The sequence below is a fragment of the Natator depressus genome, chromosome 3 (genome assembly GCF_965152275.1).
Source record: "Natator depressus isolate rNatDep1 chromosome 3, rNatDep2.hap1, whole genome shotgun sequence".
Lineage (NCBI taxonomy): Eukaryota > Metazoa > Chordata > Testudines > Cheloniidae > Natator > Natator depressus.
The window spans coordinates 48,583,589-48,600,338 of NC_134236.1; the positions used below are offsets into that span (position 1 = coordinate 48,583,589).

At 37.6% G+C, this 16,750-nt stretch overlaps 1 protein-coding gene across 4 annotated transcripts in view; it reads right to left on the bottom strand.

Annotated features, from left to right (window-relative positions):
* Positions 1–1,403: 1,403 nt before the first annotated feature.
* Positions 1,404–16,750, bottom strand: part of COL21A1 (collagen type XXI alpha 1 chain) — a 198,342-nt gene continuing 182,995 nt past the window's right edge. For 3 of the 4 annotated variants that reach the window (XM_074947848.1, XM_074947849.1, XM_074947851.1), the window contains 8 exons: positions 16,374–16,409; positions 15,676–15,720; positions 14,021–14,053; positions 9,189–9,335; positions 9,046–9,100; positions 8,460–8,660; positions 4,336–4,413; positions 1,404–3,379 (listed from right to left, as the gene is read on the bottom strand). In XM_074947848.1, the coding sequence (XP_074803949.1) occupies positions 3,192–3,379; positions 4,336–4,413; positions 8,460–8,660; positions 9,046–9,100; positions 9,189–9,335; positions 14,021–14,053; positions 15,676–15,720; positions 16,374–16,409 (783 nt within the window). In that variant the 3' untranslated portion in view covers positions 1,404–3,191. The remainder of the gene's footprint in view (positions 3,380–4,335; positions 4,414–8,459; positions 8,661–9,045; positions 9,101–9,188; positions 9,336–14,020; positions 14,054–15,675; positions 15,721–16,373; positions 16,410–16,750) is intronic. The other variant, XM_074947850.1, reaches the window with a different exon arrangement.

A 16,750-nucleotide genomic window follows, 5' to 3' on the forward strand; every position in this document is an offset into this window, starting at 1 on the left:
ACAGATTCAAAAAGTTAGTTTTATAATCATTAAAACACAAATTGTCAACATCACATGTCAAAAAATACAAAGTAAATATCCTTAAATTAAACTCTAGTAAGCAGCGTTTTTCTTACTTTGCCTATCTGTAAAATTTGATTATTGACAGAAATATTTTTGTTGGTTGGTGTGTACAGTGAAATAGAGATTTACTGATATATACTGATAAAAATTAATCCTTCCAAGTCTGTGTATAAGTAGTTCAAATATTCCTTCCAATGTGCATTACTTTATATTTGTCAACAATGATTTCACCTGCCATCTTGCTGTCTATTCATCTAATTTTGTTGAGTCCCACTGTAATTCCTCACAGCTTTCTCTATTCTTGATTAATCTAAATAAACTTTGTCACCTGTGAATTTGATCTTACTGTTCACTCCCCTTTCTGGATCATTAATAAATGTACTAAAAACTGTACATAATATAGAAGCTAGGGGCACCGCATTTACTCTTTTCCGATCTTGAATACAGATAATTTCTTCATGATTTATCTTCTTTATTTTTTAGCCAGTTTCTGAATATGACATACTTTCTCTCTCACTCCACATCTATTTAGTTTGCTTAATATATTTTTGTGAGAGACGTGAAGGCTTTCTGGAAGTCCATATAAATTATATTAACTAGTTCTCCTTTTCCCCTATTTTGTAGGCACGCTCAAAGTATTCTAATATAATTCAAGAAGATTACTAGAATGGCTTTTGTTTATTCTGCTGCAAGAGATGGATCCTGATATGAGGGGAGTACTTAATAAACAATAGGAACATTTAATTATTAGCAGGGAGATAGAGAAGATATAATCTAGTAGGACTTTTCCATTTCTGGCTTCAGTGATTCTATTTCCTGTTTAATCAGGTGACTGAAAATCTCAAATTGAAGTGAGCTCAACTGAAAAAACATAGTGACAGGTTTCAGAGTGGTAGCCATGTTAGTCTGAATCTGTAAAAACAACGAGGACTCCTTGTGCCACCTTAGAGACTAACAAATTTATTTTGGCCTAAACTTTCGTGGGATATAACCCACTTCATCAGATGCCTGGAGTGGAAAATACAGTAAGCAGGTATAAATATACAGCACATGAAAAAATGGGAGTTGCCTTACCAAGTGCAGGGGGGGAGGCGCAGTGCTAATGAGGCCAATTCAATTAGGGTGGAAGTGGCCCATTCCCAACAGTTGACAAGAAGGGGTGAATATCAACAGAGGGAAAATTACTTTAGCACTGACCCCTCACTTGGTAAGGCAACTTCCATCTTTTCATGTGCTGTATATTTATACCTGCTTATTGTATTTTCCACTCCATGCATCTGATGAAGTAGGTTTTATCCCACGAAAGCTTATGCCCAAATAAATGTGTTGGTCTTTAAGGTGCCACAAGGACTCCTCATTGTTTTTACTGAAAAAAAACCAGCATTTGAGGATATTAATATAGAAAACCTGGAAGTCGACATGTTAAGTAGGCACTTAAATACTAAAATTAGGGTTTTAACAACATATGGAATTATGCCATTTCTATGGGACAGATTCTGGTACCCTTACTGAGACTGAATAGTACCTTAATTCCACAGTTGGTCTTACTTAAGTCAGTGTGACCACTCACGGAGTAATCAGCTACGCAGTGTGAATAAGGGTATGACATTCAGGTTCTACATGATTAGATGGATTTGGGGATTTCAGGGTGGGGGGTAGAGTGAGACAGATTTGTTCTTATTTTTAGAGGGTTTTCTGTTTTGGGTTTTGTTTAGAGAAGATGGAAGGATACCAAATCAGAGAGCAGCCCCCAGGTATAAATACCTACCCTAGGAACATAATATATATTCTGTTGTGCTATCACAGAGCACAGACAATTAAAAAACTCTTGCATTTATTCATCACATCACCACCAAGCCTCTACAAAATTTTATTTTACCTTGAATGTCAAGCTTACTACCAAATTTTTGTAGCACAACAACAGAAAAACAGCACATCAAAAAAGTCATATAAAGCTTTGGTTAAGTGCAATACAAAGATTCTCTGCATTAATTTAAAAATGTACTCAAATTTTAATGGGAACCGTGCAATTGCTTTTTTACTTAGAATGCAAGAAGTACTTCTTGCTAGTGTTGCATACAATGAAAATTAGCATACAAATGTCTTGCTTAAAATGGAAAACAAAGTAACATAACAAACATTGCAGTTAGTTAGCAAGCACAAAGACCTTTCTTCTTGTAATCCTGTTTATGTTTGACACCTACAGTCCTTGTGGAGCACAGCAAAGGGGATGGAGCTAGATCTGTAATTTTACTGAATGTATTAAGTTTGTTAAACTTCGTTGTAAAAAATTGTGATTTTCAACCTTTGTAGACTGTAGTTGCAAACAAATTAAAGTTTATTTTTAAAATAATGCAATGTTTAATGTCAGTTAATTTATAACTCATTTTGTTTCTTTAGTTAGAATGAGTCATTCTGGGGTGAAATCTCAGCCGCATTCCATTTCAACCTGATCCTTAGATAAATTGCTATTCCCTTTCACATTGACCTTTATCTAAATTAATTGAAGATAGATTGGGTGAAATTACTGGCATAAAAAAGCCAGATATTTTTCTCAATGTTGTAAAAATCAGACACATGCTTTTGCTAATGGAAAGCCTTGAGCTATAAAATATTAAATGTACATAAACCAATAAAATTCACACACATATGAAGTAACAGCTAGACACTTTCTTTCAAAATCAATTACTGTATATGTAGCCTAAATGTGAAACATTTCACAGTGATTTAAAACCTGATCAATAAACATTTAGCGCCAAATCCTGCTCCCATTACAGTCAACAGAAGTTGTCTAGCAATGTTAATGGACTTCAATGGAAGCAGGAGTATGAGTGGGCACTTAAATATTAAAAATCAAATGTCATGGTTAATTTTATTCATGGTAAAATTGACTGTCTCTCTGGAAACCCTTGATATTTAATCAATGCTAGTTATGCATCTAAAGGCCCAATATGAATGGAGATTCTTTTTGAATGGAATGTATAACCTTTGTGATCTTTATTGCTTTACCAAACCAGAGGTACTTTTGTTCCTGTTTAAGGGATTATTATTTCTGGTCATCTTCCTGAGACTTGAAAGACCATAAAAGACAAGCACCATACCTATTTCATGGACTAACTCATTGCAAATTAATAGTTCGGTCCCTTTCTAAATGGATCTCTTCCTACAATTACACTAAAACATAACGATGGATCACAAATTCCTGGGGGTCCAGGTTGTCCTTGAATTCCAGGATTTCCACGATCTCCATCTTTACCAGGCTGCCCAGATTCTCCAGGACGTCCCTCTTTACTCATTCCAGGTGGACCTTCAGGACCTTGACATATATACAACAAGAAGTTAGACTTTGCTGTATATATACTGTTAGAGATGGGTCCAAGTTGAATACTGGATTCAAACATCCCAGAACTTTGAGGAAGTTCAGAATTTTGCATCTGGCTCCTGTTTCTGTACTAAGCAGAACAAAACTTCACTTTCAGAAGAAAGGACTTCTTTGGCACTAGAGTTTATATACCATGAATTAAATGTTTGTTACAAATAATCATATTACCTATGTCATCTACTGAACTTGAATCAAGATTTACAAACAAACAATCAAGATGAATAGCAGAATAGATTGAAAATCAAATCAAAATTAAAAGCTATTTTAAAAGAAACTTTTAAAAATTGGCTTTGGTGTATTGTTACTTTATCATATAGTCCAGCTCACTGTGGGCCAGAACCAAAGTCCATAGGCACCTTTCCATTGACTTAATTGGCTTTGGATCAGGCCCTATCATCTCCTCCAAAGGATCAATTTTATATTTTGACAGAGCATACTATTGTTTAAAAAAACAGCTTTCCTTTAAAAAGAAATTGCTGTGTGATTTCATGAATATATCAACCTGGATTTTCAGAGCCTCTGCAGCTCCTATAGGTGGCAATTAGGTTTGTGGGTTCTTAACATTTCTGAAAATCTGACCTGTTGCGTTTTATTTCTTCTTCCACTACACAAGTGAATTTTGCTAATTTTAAATCTCAGTCTACCAAGGAATAGGAATTTGAGTTAATTATATCTATAAATACCTACCCTATAGTAAATAATATATTCTGCTTCAAATGAAAAGCAATAAAAACACACATACCCACAGTGTTTTCCTACCTAGCAACCAGCATAAAAGGAATACTATTTACACTGTGTAAAATATAACTACTTAAGATTAATCCAATCAATCCAACATTTTAAAAATAATTAACACGTAATGAAATCTACATGGCTAACTCAGGCCTTACCTGGAGGGCCAGGGGGGCCTTGTATTCCAGGAACCCCAGTTCCTTGGCTGCCCTTTTCTCCATTTTTTCCTGGTGGCCCTGTAGGATACCAAACACACACACATGCACACTAAGCATTGTTTTTGTTTGAGACATTGAAAAAGGGGTGAGCTGGATGAGTGATTGTTCAATGGTAAACAGTGTAATTGCCTTATTTATCAGCCTAATTTCAATTTAAGAACTAATGGCAAGTAATTTCTGTTGAAGGGGAGTGTGGGGGTGGAGGGGTGTAGATAATAGGCAGGATTGATGGTGAAGGCTAATTCTCGCTTGCCTTTCACTGGTGGCATTTTGAATAGGTCACATGAAAAAATGGATTTGATGCTTTGAACATGGTCTCTAGTTGAAACAGAAAATATACAGGTGATCTTTCAAAATTTACATCAGAAATTAAAATCTCTCTCAAACAAGAGATACCAAGCCAAATTCAGTGCTTACACGTGTCAGCCTATGGCCTAATGTGTTCAGTTTCTTCGGTGAAAAAGATTGCCACTTTTTTTCACCCTTTGCTGAGTAGCCAAGAAGATTAATCAGTATTAATGGAGATAAAAGTATCTAACTGCTGAAGACAAAACTTCAATGTGCTCCGAAATTAATCTGGTTTTCTGGGTCAGAGACAAAAATGTCAGAGGATTTTCAAAATGTTCATTGAGCTACAGTTGGCATCCTGCTTTACATACCCTTCTCAGAGATTCTTTTGATGCTGTAGAAACATAATAGTTGCTGAGACCCAAGCTGACATATTTTGGACATTACCATGAACCTTGGCTCTGATCCAAATTGACTATGTACTTAACTTTAATCATGTAAGTAGACCCACTGAAATCAATGGGGCTAGTCACAGGCTTACATGCTTTGCTGGATTGTGGCTGATATTACAGAAAGGGTACTGAAACTAGAAAAGCTACAGAACAGGGTAACAAGGGTAGTAAAAGCTATTGGGCTGTAACTGAAGTAAAAGTTTAGGAAAATTAGGCTAATGTTCATTAGAAATTAATTGTGAGAAAATATAAAAAATTCAAAAGAGTATGCCACAAAATTATTCAAGAGGGTAATAGGCTCAAAACAAGTAGCAAGTAATGAAATCCAAAGAAAATACTAGAAAGTGAAGAAGTTTAGAAAACACACACAAAATTCTGCCCTGCTGTAAAAAGGGATACAAGTCTAAGTGAAATGCACATATATTGAATGTATTTAGTCAAAAAATTATTATTTCAAATGCAAAAAAAGATAATTAGACACTAAGAAAAACAATACACCAGAGAGAAAAAACAATTAGACATAGAAGTTGATTTTATTGGAAAAGTCACACTGCCTCCTTATATCCTCAAATGTTAGTATGGCACTTTTTATAAGAAGTGAAACACCTTAATAGTCTCAAATGATAATCATGTTCTTGTGTAATCTTCGACTAACTGTGTGCAACAGCGGATTCCAGAGTATCAAGGTGAAGTCTAAGGGATACAAGGTAACTAAATCACTTCAGTACATATTGTAAGAATACAGTACAAACTGTAGCTTCCTTGGAATCTTTTGCTGTCCAAAATTTGAGCTCAGAGGTTCATAAAATGTTCTTTACAAGATTAAAAATATCTTTTCTAGGGGTTCCTCCTTTTCCAAGATCATTCATTTTTTCCACATAATGAAACATTGTATCTTGGCTTTCATGCATTCTGCTGATAATGGCATTTTGCCCAGACTTTCCAAGTTAAAGAATCCCTAAGCCCAGCCACTCCAAATAAGTAGAATAATGAAGGAAAATTTCAATCTCCTACAGAGATTTTAAAAAGTTCCCCTAAGAAATTGTCTGTGGAAACGAAGTAAGGAGCAAAGATGGAGAATGACTCTGCATTTTTAAGAGGCTAAAAGAGACTGCAAGCCTTTTAATAAGGGAGAAAAGACCAAAAATTCCCAGGAAAAAGGACCCAGAAAGAATAAAACAAAAAAAACCCATTGATAGTGGTTCAGATTCCTTTTCTTTTTCCTATGGAGGATTCATAAAGGTTAGGCCTAATTTAGTTAATATCAGAGATTTGACAAGATCACAAGCCTAGCTGACATGATTACTGAATAGTGATTTTTATTGCAGAATTTACTGAAACTGGTTTGATTACTGAAGTGAGAAATGGTAAGAAGAGCATGAATCAAACCCAAGTGTCCCAATTAAAAGTACAGAGCATAACCACCAGACAAGACGTAAAGGACAGTTCAACCTTTCCAAGAACATAGTTGAATTAGGCAACTATTTTCTTGAGACCATTCAAAAGTAACCCCAAAATAGTAGAACAAACTCGGACCTGACATAGCCCTAGTGCTACCACCTTGACTGCAGTAAGGTGACACAAGGTATAAATCAGTTTGGAATGTAGCCCACTGGAGTACACTTCTGATCCATCTATATTAGAAAATCTCGAACGAGGAACCAATTTGTATTGTTCCTTGAAGTGATCAGTTAAAGCTGGTTTCATTGAATATAAAATCTTTAAGAGCAGTCATTATTCTCATAGAGGAAGAAAACTAGAATGACAGATATTCTTAGATACACTAGAACCAAAACAGCTTCATTTTTATATTTGGCAGTAATTTAGAAGGAAATGGCTATATCTGGTTGGGGATTTTCTGTCAAAATGTTATTTCCAGTGGTAAACGTGATTCTTGTCATATTGAAATTTGCCACAGGAAATTTTAATATTGCAGATTTTTTTCCCTGTTAGGAAAACTGAAACAAAATATTTACTTTCACTCTGGGTCTTCCCAATTCAACACATTTTGATTTGCTGAATAGAATCAACACATTTGGGCCAGTTCATTATTAATCTGTGGCTGCCTGACCTCCACAGTGCTTCAGGCCCCTTGTTCTCAATTCTCTGTTGAGCTGAGCTGAAATGAAATGTTTTGACACTTGCAAATCAAAATTTTTCTGAACGTTTTATTCTGTGAAAAATTTCAATATTTTGACTTTTCATCCTGAGTAAGGACAAAAAGTATATGTTAACATAGCAGAATTTCCCACAGGACAGAACTTCTAATTTTTGACCAGCTCTAGCCAGAGGCAGATTATGCTTTTGGGGGGCCCTGGGCCAGAGCAAGTGGGGGCCACTTCCCCACCCCATCCGCCTGCAGTCTCCCCCTGTCCCTCCCTCCCCCCAGTGCTCCTGCCAGGGAGTAGGAGCGTGGTGCGGGGGCTTCCCCTACTCCCCAGCAGAAGCACCGGTTGGATGGGAAGAGCGGGACAAGCCCCTGTGCCCCAACCCCACTCCCGCTCCCCAGAAGGAGAGCAGATCAGATTGCCCATTTTTCCGGGGTCTCCCAATTGGTCAGGGCCCCTGGGCACTGACCCCATTGGTCCAGTAGCTAATCTGCCACTGGGTCTAGCAATGGCCCATTGTGCAGGTGAGCACTTTCCTTGCTGACAGGTCGATCCCTGAGGTCAGCCAAAGAAAAACATCTTTAAATGATTGCAAAGTGCTCACCGTGCAAGGGCCAGGCACAGTTGCAGCTGTGAAATCTAGGAAGGCCCATGTGAGTTCACCTGAGTGCAAGGACTATGCAAGGCTCGGTCATAGTTCCACACACCCCCTTAAGGCATGGTGCAGCAGATGAGCTCCACTATATGCCAGGGAATTTTGTGAGGCACTCTCCCTCACAGAAGTGCTGCTCTATATTAACCCCTAATGTAAGACTGTGCCTATAAGGCATGACTGAGCCCTTAAAGAGACAAACTGTTGGGGACTTTAGGCAGAAGGTCAAATCCCATATAGTGCTAAATTGGGAGAAGGCCACAATTTTTTACTTCAGCAAAACATTTGGACCCAAACACTGGTTCTGAAACCACCCATCCAAAACCTTCTGACTCAGATCCAGATTTCAATTCTGTAGCCTCTCTCTAAAATGGTCGGAACCAGAAAAATTAAACCAAACATCTCTCAACTTTCGGAAATGAGTTCTGTATCCTGAACTGAACTACATGGTGTGGACTCCTCTCGACCCTCTACTGCTACCCACTCAAGTACCATTCAGAACTGAACATGTAAAAAAAGTAAAAGCTATATGTTATTTGCTTCGTGAGATACCCAGGCAGTTACCTTTTGCCCCACGGGCACCAGGACTCCCAGGAGCTCCTGGAAGACCTGGAACACCATCATTTCCTGGTAAACCAGAAAAACCTCTAGGACCTTCTGGGCCTATTGGACCTGGTGGACCAGGACGTCCTGGGGAAGCACTTTGGGACTGACAATGGTTGCAGTTTTGTAGTCTTCCACTCCGAAGGATAACAGGCAACTGGGCTAGGAGAATTCAAATGAAAATGCTTTAGACTATTCTGAGAATGACACTGAGATAATATTACTATGCAAGATAAAAATAACCAAATGCCAAACTACATTAATAAGGATTTAAGATAAATCATTTGTTATATAATCACCAAAAGCAAACTATCTGGCTTTTTGTGGAGGAGGAGGAGATGGCAGTGGTGACGTATTAAGGCCCACAGACTGGAAAGATTTGGAGACATTATCACTATAGTGTGAACTTATATCATAAGAACCTGTAGACAGTCCATTGTGTTAGTAGTTTTGATTTTTCTGAGAACAGGACATCTTTATAATTATCATGAAAGTAGCCAGAGCATTTTAAATAAATAAAGAATACATTGCAATCTCTGGGACTTACTTCTCAGTACATCTGCGCAAACCTGCCGAATAAATTCTTCTGAAAATTCCCTTCCCTGAATTGAATATAGAAGAGTTATAAAAAACGCACAGAAAGTTTTTTTAAAAGTGCATGAAAACTACAATGTCAGGTTCTGTACGTACAGGTTTTCCATCTGCTCCAGGTGGCCCTGGGTGCCCTCTATCTCCCTGTTGTCCTCTTGGACCAGAAGGTCCAACCAAACCATTAACACCAGATTCTCCTTTCTGTCCATTGAGGCCTCTAATGCCAGGATCTCCTTTCTCACCTTTCTGAAACCAAAGGCAACAAAAACCGTAACCTAGATTTTTCAAAATTAATTTTCAAAATTAATCTTCATTGTGAGGAGCTGGCAGCACCTTCACTACGATGCATTCATAAAAATCAATCTGAATTAATTTATCTGTGGGGATCATCTTGACAGAGGATGTTGATTAACAGGTCCATCTCTACAAAAAAATTCATTGAATTCTTTGGATTTTTGTGAATAATATTTTAATTCAAGTATGCTTACTAGAAAAATTTACTCAATAAATTACCATTACAGAGAACAGTTTTACTTTTCTTTGTACAGACCAAACTTTTAATCCTAGGCAGAACTATTTTATATAACAGTTAAAGGAAAAGAAAAATATTAAATGGCTCTGTCCTCTTTTTGAGGATACCACAGTTATATTAATACAGGACATTAAAAATCTTCTTGGAAGATTATAGGCCTTGTCTACACTAATGGAGACATATAGAGTATGTGTAGCAACACACGGCAGTGAAAAGCAGGCTGCGTCCAAACTACGGTGTGTAGCTACACATCGCAGGGAAAGGCTCCAGCACTGGGGAGGCAGTGGGACACTACACGACTAAAAACAGCTTGGGCATATGTTTAGGCACTGCTTGGGCATGTGGAGAGCCGTGTATTTACCTGAAAGTTCTGGCGTGCCTTTACTCGCTTAACCCATGCCTCATGTTTACACTGCTATTTATCCCATGCTAGGGGAGCTTGCATTACATACTCTGCATGCAACCACAAGGGAAGATATAGCCTAAGGGTGAAATTCTGGCTCCACTTAAGTAAATTGCAAAACTTCCATTGACTACAAAGGAGACATAAGTTCACGCTACGTCTCTACCATCCAGCATGGGGCGGGGAGGGGGGGACCAGGGGGGAAGACGGGGGGGGGGGGGGAGGAAGTTGAGTTTGATTTGTGCTACTTCTTTTTTCCAGACCTCAGTTATTCTCAAATTAATTGGCAACAACAGTAGACAATCTGCTAAGTAAGATTAAGCCAATACTGGGAAACATTTTGAAATAAGAAAACTTAATTTAAGTAGTGATTCCTCTACATCTGACTACCTACCACATTCGTTAATTTGGACTACTTTCCAAACTTGGAGCCAACAAACCTCTATTGCAGTGGAACATGGTACACTCCCAGATTTAAAATTAGTCTCATCTTTGTTCCCTTATGAGTTTTTCCTTTCAGTTTTTATATGACTAGTGTATATTTTCAACAGCAGCTTTATAAATCTATTTCACCCTTTCCAAATGTGCTATATGGAAGTGCAGAAACAAAGCAACAGACTATATATTGCTAAATAAATAATATTCCTTTGGGCAAAGGAAGAAAGTTTAAGAGGTCCTTAGTCAAACATTTTTCATAAAGCAGCCACAGGTCTTATATTCTATTTCATTGTACAGTAAGTATATTATTAGATCATCCTACAACAGAATTTTAGGGCTCACGCAAACCTATTTGGCACAGCCCCATGTAGCAGCAGTGCAGTTCTTCACCACCATAGGGAAGGATAAACCTCCCAGAGCTTCCCTATATGCTGGAAGAGCATGGCCATTGCACCATCGTTTACGACAGTGTAGCATGCTTCTTACTCTGTACTTGGCCAACTCTGCTGGCCGGTGTGGAGCAGGTTGGTGGACAGGCTCATGACCCTGCTGCCTTTGGTGGGGTGCATCCCAGGGGCTCTAAAGGGAATTGTGATTATGCTTGACCTCTGTAAGTGGAGTGCAAGAAGGATGAGGGGGAACGGCCACACATGAGCCAGTCACCATCTGTCCCTTAACATTTTTAAGGCTAGTAAGCACTAAAGTTCAGTGAACCCACAGAAAGTCATTTAGCTCAGGTTTTTCTGCAAATGGAAAGCCAAAGCCTTTTTCATCTCACTCATACATTTATTTGATAGTTCTATCCAGAAAAGTAATTGTATAAAAATGACACTTTCCTACTCAGCAGAGTATCACTCCTGTATACTTGCAATTAAATTTTGACTTATTTTCGAAATTATGACTCTTTACTTGTTAGTTCTATGCAGCTAACAGAGTAAAGAAACAGAGTGTTGGTATTTTTCTTATGCAGCATCAACAAATGAATTGTTGATTAAATTCTGATCAGCTATACAGCAGACTTTGACAAGCATTCCACAGAATTCTACCCACTGTTCTCAATTCAAAATTTGTTTTATAGAAAACAGTGTTCTTAGTTAAGACTGTTTAAATTTGTATTCTCTTTGTATGATGCAGTTATAAATCTTTGTTTAACAGACACTTTAACATATCCTCACGGGACTGTTAAGGTTTAGAGCAGGGATCGGCAACCTTTGGCATGCAGACCGTCAGGGAAATCTGCTGGTGGGCCAGGACGGTTTGTTTACCTACAGCGTCCGCAGGTTTGACCGATTGCAGCTCCCACTGGCCACAGTTCGCCGTTCAGGCCAATAAGGGCTGCGGGAAGCAGTGTGGGCTGAGGGATGTGCTGGCTGCCACTTCCCACAGCCCCATTGGCCTGGAATAGCAAACCGCGGCCAGTGGGAGCTACGATCCGCCGAACTTGCGGACCATCCCGGCCCACTAGCAGATTTCCCTGACGGGCCACATGCCAAAGGTTGCCAATCCCTGGTTTAGAGATTGCTAAGGTGTGGAGCACTTACAACTGCTTTTGACTACAACAGGAGCTGTGTACGCTGACAACTGAAAATCAGACCACTTTTTTAGGTATCTAAAATGTATATAAGAGACTAAATCTAGAAACCCATTTCTGGAAATATGACACAAGAAAATATTTACGGTACTTGGGAATAATTTATTATTATTTTAATTATATTATAGCTATAGAGCATATTTAGAGACTTATAAATTACTTGTAAGTTGATTTATTTTGAAATAAGTTTTTAAAAGGGCTGTGAAATGTTAAAAAACAATGCAACCTAGAGAAAAGGGCATCTACTGTAGAACGAAGCAAGCCAACGTAAGAAACCAAGGCAAAATACTGGAATCATCAGCACAACTGCCTGTCGAACCTGCCAAAAAATAAGATGAAACTGCTGAAAGAATGTTTTCTGCAGCAAATCTTGGTCTTGTAATGGCCAGCCACATCCAGTGTGTGGCCTTGTTTGTTGACCCTTGCTATTGGCAGAGACAATCAAGAAAAAGAGAGGTGCTTAACAAATGCTGAAACAGACTGGTTGGAGAGATTTTATATTAAAACAATTCCTTTACAACAAGTACTAAAATAAAAATATTTTGTAAAAACCCCAAAACCTAAAATAAGCTTATATTGTAAATTGTACAGCTCTTATAAGTACACAAAATGAAATCATATTTATTTGTACAAATGTATTACCAAGAGTATTAGAAAAATGTAAATAATGTCCATATCCCATGAAAGTATACCCCAGTATTATGGTGATTTAGAAAATGCAGGAGGATCAGATGAGGAAACCATCAGATGGATGGTTCTATGACAATCTTTTACTGAGCCAGGCCATGATTAAGCAAGATACTTATGCACAAGTGTAATCTTAAGGATCGTTATAGTTCCATTGAAGCCTATAGTACTATTCAGTTGCTCACAGTTGCACACTTGCTGAAGTACTCAGCTCAAGTGGGGCCCTAAAGAACAAGTTCAGCTAGTGAAATACAACAAACCTTCTTTAAGCGAAACCCAACAAGGGATTGCCAAAAACTGGTTGTGTAAAGGAATTTCCTAATAAAGATGAAACAGAGTTCTACTGAATGGACCCATGTACACTGATCTCATTTACCCTAGAGTCGGAACCAGGAACAACTACAATGAAGCTGATTAACTAGATTTTTTTTTTAATTTTTATAAACAGAACTATAGGCACCCATCCAGTGCTCTGGGCAGATGTCCCATGAATTAAAAAGCACAACATGAAGTTAAAAAAGGACTGCCCATAAATATATCCATTTCAACCCATGTTCTCCTCGCAGCCCAAGAGAAGAAGAAAAAAAGATGGGTCTTACAGTGTACCCAGAAAGCTAAAAAATCTGAGCTTTGGCAGACCAAGGAAGGGATCAAGTTCCAAAATCCAGGATCCCTCACAGGACCCCATCCCCTCAAGAGAATGTCTTTGAGCTCCAGATTGACCCGAGTGAGTCATACTAGCGTAAAACCAACGGAAGTGAGTTCAAAATCAGGCCCACTGGATTTGGGGATAGTTTGGGTCAGTCTCATAAAACAGGCTGTCACCGAATAAGGGTATCTCTTGGACCATTTTATTGAATTATAACATTTTTTAAAAATGAAGAGTTGGGGATTGAGTCTCCAGAAAAACAAATTACTCTTTTCTTTTTTTAAAATCCCTTGCTTACTTGTTTGTTTTTCTCTAAGTAGCCCCTTCTTTTGTCTTCAGATTCTGTTTTACTTGGAGTTCTGTAGAAAATCTATATTCCTTTCTCTCTTTTTAAACAATATTTCTTTGTCTTTTCAGTCACTGATTTCCCAAAACATTGCTTTTCTACTCTGTTGTTAAATCTTTCTTTTTTCATGCCTCCTCCCACCTGACTTTGCATCCAATCATCCCCTTTCATTTTTGTGCCAATGAGGACAAAAGCAAGCCCTTTAGCACACATTTTACATAGTCACTATTCACACAATTGGCAAAGAGAATTAAAAAAGGGTGCTTGTGATTTGAAAACACGTACCTCTCCATTTACTCCATTCAATCCATTTGCTCCCTTTAGAAATCAAATGTGGAAAAAAGTATAAATCAAACTGAGCCACCATTATGATGCATCATTCTTTTACTAAATCTGGAAATTAACTATGATTTATTTCAAAATACATCTGAATTCTTATACTTACACACAAGGCAAATGAGGCACAGCAAACAAACATTAATTAACTTCTTAAAAATTAATATATATGAACAATGTACTAGCAGATAATTAGGTAAATTATCATACACATTGTATGTTATGCACTTGCATTAGTTTTCTTACAAGAAACACTTATTGATAAGTACTGCCTCAATAAAAAGCTAAAGAAATAACAGGTTTATTGTGTAACCAAATCGCCCAGAGACTTTACACACTGACATCCAGATTCAATCTGTGTTTAAATTGGCTTTGGCTGCCAGAAATCCAGGCCCTTGAGTTATAATGTCAGTCTTGGAGGAGGATGTTGCAGTGGTAGAAAATGGCTAACAACCTACTGTCTGCCAAAAGGCACACACCGATGTCGCTGGGTGTGAAGCAGCATGGCAAGAGGGCACATCACCTCAGCTGTCTGCACTGGTGGGACTCCTATGGAGCGTTGCTACAAAATGAAGCTGCATCTCATCTGTCAGGTAGAATCCCTGAGGAAGGAGAAAGGAGGTAGCACCGCTTGGCCTCCTTTTGGTTAAATCCTCCTGAGGTTTTGAGGGTCAGTCTGGGGTATATAATTCCTTACCCCAGCTTCACTGAATGTGGCTCCTTGTTTTTCCAACCAGGCATGTTGTGATAGTACCAATGCACTGATTGTGAGAACAATCTTCACTGCTATTTTCTTCACAATCTAGCTTTAACTTTGTACTGCTAGTAAGTACTTTGCAATTTAGACATGACAAAGCATGTAGTTAGCAAGTTCTTACACTTACAAGTAACAGTTATTTCCTATGGTATGTTAATATAGCCAAATATGACATAATCAAAATATACTGGAACAAGGTTAAAGAAAGGAGAAGTTAGCTGATTTGCAGCTGAAACAGGAAACATCTGTAATTTACGAGTACAGAAAATACTAACACACTGACTTGATTTCCAGTATGAAAGTAATTGAATCTTTAAACGCAATACTTGATGAAAATGTTGCATGATAAATACAAAAGTGATTGGAGGGCTTGTATAGTCTTGGGCTTGACTTTCAGAATCTTGAATCCATTTTTCCATTACTACATTATGTGGAGTTTATGTTATTGTTTTATCAATAATATTGCAAAATAAACTGATTTAAATAAAAACTTTGAAAATGGAATCAGTTTCTTCCTACTATTGCAATGATACAACTAGATTTTACCTTTGCAGAACTCTCCCCTCAGCCTTTTTGCCCTCGTTATATAAACAATCCTGTTCTTTTTCTCTGCTTTCTATTCTATTTTTCAACATGCAGTTTATTTTTCATTTCATTGGGTTAACTATTTTAAATTTTAAACTATATTTTAAATGACATTTTAAATAATCAATACAATCCTATTTACTTGTAAATATATCAAATGTATTTCTTTAGATTCAAAGAACTACCATTGTAAATGGCATTTATTTTCTGAAGCAACAAAATAAATGCAGTTTTCTTAAACTGGGTATTCTTTTAATGGTACCTGTTGGCCTGGAGTTCCTGGTCTTCCTCCTTCTCCCTTTTGTCCCTTCAGAAAAGAAACAGACTTTCTTGAACACTACATATTTCTTTAGGTGAACAAATTAAGTAGGTCAAAATAACGTAAAGAGATAAGCCCTAACCAAAGGCCCATCTTTATAACGGGTTCAATCAAAAACCTGGATCCAACCATCACCGAGTTTGTTGATGGGAGGCAGACAGAGAGGTGTTTCAAGATTCAGTTCCAAACTGTGTAGTTTGGACATAAATGTCGACTGTAGACACAATGGAGTAAGCCTATGATCTGAACACACAGAGACAAATGCTGATCTCCCTTGTTCCTGCCTATTTCAGTCGCTTTAGCACTGCATTGAGGAAAGTCCTCATTTTTATGACATTACAGATTTAGAGACCTATGGTGGATTTTCAAAAGCACTCATCATTAGCCTAACTCTGCCCCCCTACAATTAGTGGGAGCAGCTAAGCCATTTTAGGGTACTTTTGAAAATCCCATTCTTTCTCTCAAACTAACTTTCATAACATTGTGTTGGTGAGTTCATATTGTGCAGTGATTTACTGAGTTAAGACTGTATCCTGCAGTCCTTAGTCAAGCAAGGCTCCCATTTATTTTAATTCAAATTGAATTAATTTTTAACATATGGCATGCCAAATGATATTTAATGAAAAACAAAGTTAATATACCTGGATACCTCTTTCACCTTGGTTTCCTTTTTCCCCCTGTAAAATATTTTAAGGTGTTATAAAATTTCCATTATAATCCATTTTACAAACATTAGTTTGTGTTTTAATTTATTTCAGTAACTACAAGAGAAGCAGCTAGTGGAGTACATTGATGGTGATTGAAAACTAAATATTCTATCCGCATGTTCATAATTCCTGATCCAGTAAAGCCATTAAACACATGCTTACCAGCTTTGCAGGAACAGGACCATAATAAGTAGGGAATTTGCTGTGCAGATAACTATCATTAAGAACAGTAATATTGACATGTCAAATTAAAATTAGGAGATTGCTGGGAATCCTGTTGAAGTCAATGGGAGTTCAACCATTGATTTAAT